This window comes from Tupaia chinensis, unplaced genomic scaffold (genome assembly GCF_000334495.1).
Source record: "Tupaia chinensis unplaced genomic scaffold, TupChi_1.0 Scaffold000659_1, whole genome shotgun sequence".
Lineage (NCBI taxonomy): Eukaryota > Metazoa > Chordata > Mammalia > Scandentia > Tupaiidae > Tupaia > Tupaia belangeri.
Genome location: NW_006160181.1, coordinates 1,178,038 through 1,182,159, shown reverse-complemented (window position 1 = coordinate 1,182,159; position 4,122 = coordinate 1,178,038). Strand labels below are relative to the sequence as shown.

General features: G+C 42.0%; 1 protein-coding gene across 1 annotated transcript in view; it reads right to left on the bottom strand.

The window, feature by feature from the left end:
• LOC102486527 (peptidoglycan recognition protein 3) overlaps window positions 1-4,122 on the bottom strand; it is a 17,450-nt gene that overhangs the window by 4,854 nt on the left and 8,474 nt on the right. The window contains exons 4-5 of the mRNA XM_006159865.1: window positions 3,226-3,344; window positions 2,140-2,292 (exon numbers count right to left, since the gene is read on the bottom strand). Of these exons, the coding sequence (XP_006159927.1) occupies window positions 2,140-2,292; window positions 3,226-3,344 (272 nt within the window). The remainder of the gene's footprint in view (window positions 1-2,139; window positions 2,293-3,225; window positions 3,345-4,122) is intronic.

Below are 4,122 nucleotides of genomic sequence, written 5' to 3'. Positions count from 1 at the left end.
TCACGGGACACGGATGGAGTCTCTAAAGACAAAGAAAGACTTCATCCATTCCATCTCTAGTGGAAGATCTGGGAGGCAGATAGGGGCATGGTCATTATCCTCCAGAGGTAAAGTGTACCTGCATGTTTACATATACACTGCAAATACAAGGAGTCTTTGAAAAGTTTACAAAAAATGTGTATTACTAGAAAGCTATGCATGAAAAAAGCAAATCATAATCATAATAATAAAGCACTGAAGTAAACTCGTATTTTCATTACATTTATCCATGAGTTTCCTGAAATCCTCTCATATATTCAGGTATGTGTACTTAGGTAACATGACCAATGGCAGAAATTGGCTGACTCTCTGAACTGATCTGAAAATACTTAGAAAATTTTTTTAAGTCTACAAATATAAGGAATTATTCTTAAATACAGTGCCTTCCAAAACCAACAAAAATTTACTGAGAAAGCTATCATGCTTAAAAGCTAATTAGAGATGGGGCCAGCCAGTGGTGAGGTGGTTAAGGAGGCTGGTTCCCACACAGTCAACTGCGTGGTTCAGATGCCACAGTTTGAAAAGCACACCAGGCATGCAAACATGCCCAAAATCCCAAGAGGAGAATGGAAGGATAAGGATTGTGGCATGGCCATCCTCCCTAGAGGGTGCTTTCTCACTTTCTCTCTCTCCAACTCTCCGTCTCTCTGGTGAGCTTTCCGTTTCTCTCTGGCAAGTGCATGTGCACTATAGCAAAACAAAACAAACCTAATTAGAGGGTATCATTGAATTCAAGAAAATGCTCACTAGCAGGGAGAGTTAAACTACTGAAAGTGCTTATCAACTTTGCTGGGTTTAAGTTGCTGCTTGTCCACTCCAAAATAGTGTATTATGTTTATTACTCAGTTTCTTGGGATATTCTCTCTGATGTCAGCATAATCTATGAGCACAAGTTTTCCTAGCACTGTGGCCATGTTGCAGGTTGGCTGGCTTTCGTACTTGTGTAGTATATATGTGTATCAGTGTGTACTCACACAGCATAGACCAATACATACTTATGTTTACACCATCCATTCCCACACTGTGTCTGTCTCCATAGCCTTCAGACCATCTAACATCATACATATTTTACTTGCAATTTGTTCATTTTCTGGTTTTCCCCCTGGGAATGTAATCTTCCTGAAGGTGGAGAATTTTGTCTGTTTTATTCATAGCTATATACTCAGTTACATAGAAGAATGTCTGCTATTCAGTAAATATTTTTTGATTGAGTGAAAAATCTGTGTACAAATATAGAGGAGACTAGGGAACCAGCAGTTAGCGTAATAGCTTTGTCGCTGGACTCCCACATGGTCGACCGCGGTTTGCGTCCCGGACCCAGTGGCTTAAAACTCACGCTGGGCACATGTGCGTGCGTGCCCAAGATCCCAAGAGGAGAATGGAGGAGAAGGGATTGCGGCGTGACTATCCCCCCTGGGGGGTGATTTCTCACTTTCTGTCTCTATGTCTCTCTCTGTCTGTCTGGCAAGCGCACGAGCCCTATAGCAAAAACCTCTCCAAAAAAAAAAAAAATATATATATATATAGAGAGAGAGAGAGAGAGGAGACTTCAAAAAGTTCATGGGAAATGGAACAAGTTAGTATAATTTTATTCTGGTGCAAAAAAAATTTTTCAGGGCTAGTTCTAGAGGAGTTCAAGGTCCCACATAGCCAACTATGGTTTGAATACTGGCCCCAGCAGGCTGATAAACATGCCAGCACTTGTGTGTGTGTGTGTGTGTGTGTGTGTGTGTACTCCAAATCCCAACAGGATGGAGAAACGGCAAAGGGACTGTGCCATGGCCACAGCCCATTAGAAGTTGCTTTGTCTCTCTGGCAAGTGCATAAACCCTCTGGCAATTTAAAGAATGTTAAATCCATGCATAGTCTTTTCATAATGCACATTTTTAGTGAACTTTTTGAAGACCTCTCATTATTTGTGCTAAGAATAAGTCCATGACTGTATTATTCTAGTGGAATGGAGTAGAGTCCAGAAATTTTCCAGCTCTCAGAGCTGTAATAGGCATGAGATGTTCAGTTCAAGAAGCCAATGAGAACCCAACAGGAACGAGTACTCCCAAATGTGGTTAGGTGACGATGAAGCAGGATTGAGGGTCCTACCTTTCCTGGGCATCACTGGATGTTGAGGGGCCAAGCAGATCTCTTCTTTCAAGAGAAGTGGCTGGATATACCTGGGTGACAGATGACCCTTTTGAATGGCATAGGAGATCAGACCTTCTGCAGCTGACATGGCAGCAGGACTGGGACTGCCACCTTAGAGAGGGTTACATGGAGCAAAGAACAGTCAGTGAGAGACAAACCTGGACTGGGCCTGGAGGGAGGAGAAGATGAGCACCCGAGCCTGAACAATTGGTGAAGGGAGCAAAGGAAGCTGGACTACATAGCCAGGACAGGAAACCTAGAAGACAAGAACTATGTGGACAGTGCTCCTGGTAGCCAAGGTTGATGACCTCTTCTAAATGCCAAAGACTGTTTATCCATTCAATCTCTAGGTGGAAGATCTGGGAGGCAGTAAAAGATACATCCAGAGGGAGACCCACTTGACCTAGTGAGGTATTCCCTGGTATGGGGGGAAAGTGACAATATTACTACATAGATACAAGACCAGGCACACAGTAAGCTCTTTACATCCATTAACTCATATCATTCTCACAGAAAAGCTCTGAAATAGATGTTATTACTAGCCTCAATTGTCAAATGACGATACTGGCATATGACAGTTTTTTATCTATTTCCTCTCGTGTTCATCTCTGCTCTGTGCTCTCCTCTGTTTTTCAGGGGGCTAGAAGCATGCAAACTATTATTTCCCAGACTTCCTTGCTTGTTGGCTTCTGGTTAGTTTCTACCAATGGAAGACATTGGTTGAAGAAACAAGTTACACTTTTTGGTATCCTGCAGCCACAGAATCAGCATTGAATACCTTCAGCCTCCAGAAGTGATAGCAATAACTGTGAGCTCAAGCAGTGTCACAACGGCTTCGGCAACATCACAGGCATGCAGACCAGAGAAGAGGAGGAGGAGAAAGCAAGTCATCCAACTCAAAGGACAAAAGAACTTCAAGAGAAGGACGATCCTCAGAGAAGACAACTATGATGTAGGCTGAAAAGATAAGAGTGTTGAGACGAGGGAGTGGAAGAAGAGTATAAACAACTCTCTGACAAGGAGTAGGCAGGAGATGACCGTTACCTATCTTACTGCCAAAGAAGGCAATGCCTAGGGAGATGTTGTTGTAGCCCTGGGTGTGCAATCCCTGGATGTTCCAGCCAACACCTTCATACACCTTGCCATCGTCCCCAACCAGGAAGCTGCAAAGCAAGAAAATGTGGATTTAATAGAAAATCTCTATAGCAGAAATCCTCTCACTGGTTCTTAAAGAGAAAAGGGGGTTCTACCAACTCGTAAAAAGTTCCATGCTTCTATTACATAATAGTTGGGATGGGGGACAGTGGATATGATAGCCAATTTAAGACTTTTCAGAGATATGGGAATATAGTTTTTCTTATGAGACAGCTTTGATGCATTTTACAGAAACTCACTTGAAAAGTGCTTATTTGAGTCAAAATGGAATTCAAATATGTGATTTTCAAGGACCTGAGAACATTAGTGCAACATTTTTTCAAGAGCTTGAGAATTAATTATGTTTTTAATTCATAGGACTAAGCACTTGAACTTTTTCTTTAATAATTACTTAAAATTCAAGAATTCCTTTTAATTGACTTTTTGTTCGGTTTCTCCTTAGAAATTCCCTTAAGTTCTTCTTTATCACAGTAACTTGTTTAGAATGCTTCTTTTAGTAGTTTTTAAAAAATCAAATGTATATATTTTGGGCTGGCCTGTTATTGCAGTGGTTTGGTGCTATGCTGAGGAAGCCAAATCCCACATGGCCAACTGAAGTTCAAATCCCAGTCCTGTTGGCTTCATGCTGGGCTCATTCAAATGTGGGAAAGATCCTGACAAGATGGAGAATTGGAGGAAAAAATATTGCAGTGTGAAAGGCCCCGATGGGAAATTCTCTCTCTCTCTCTCTCTCTCTCTCTCTCTCTCTCTCTCTCTCTCCCCTTCACTCTTTCTCCCACCGCCCCA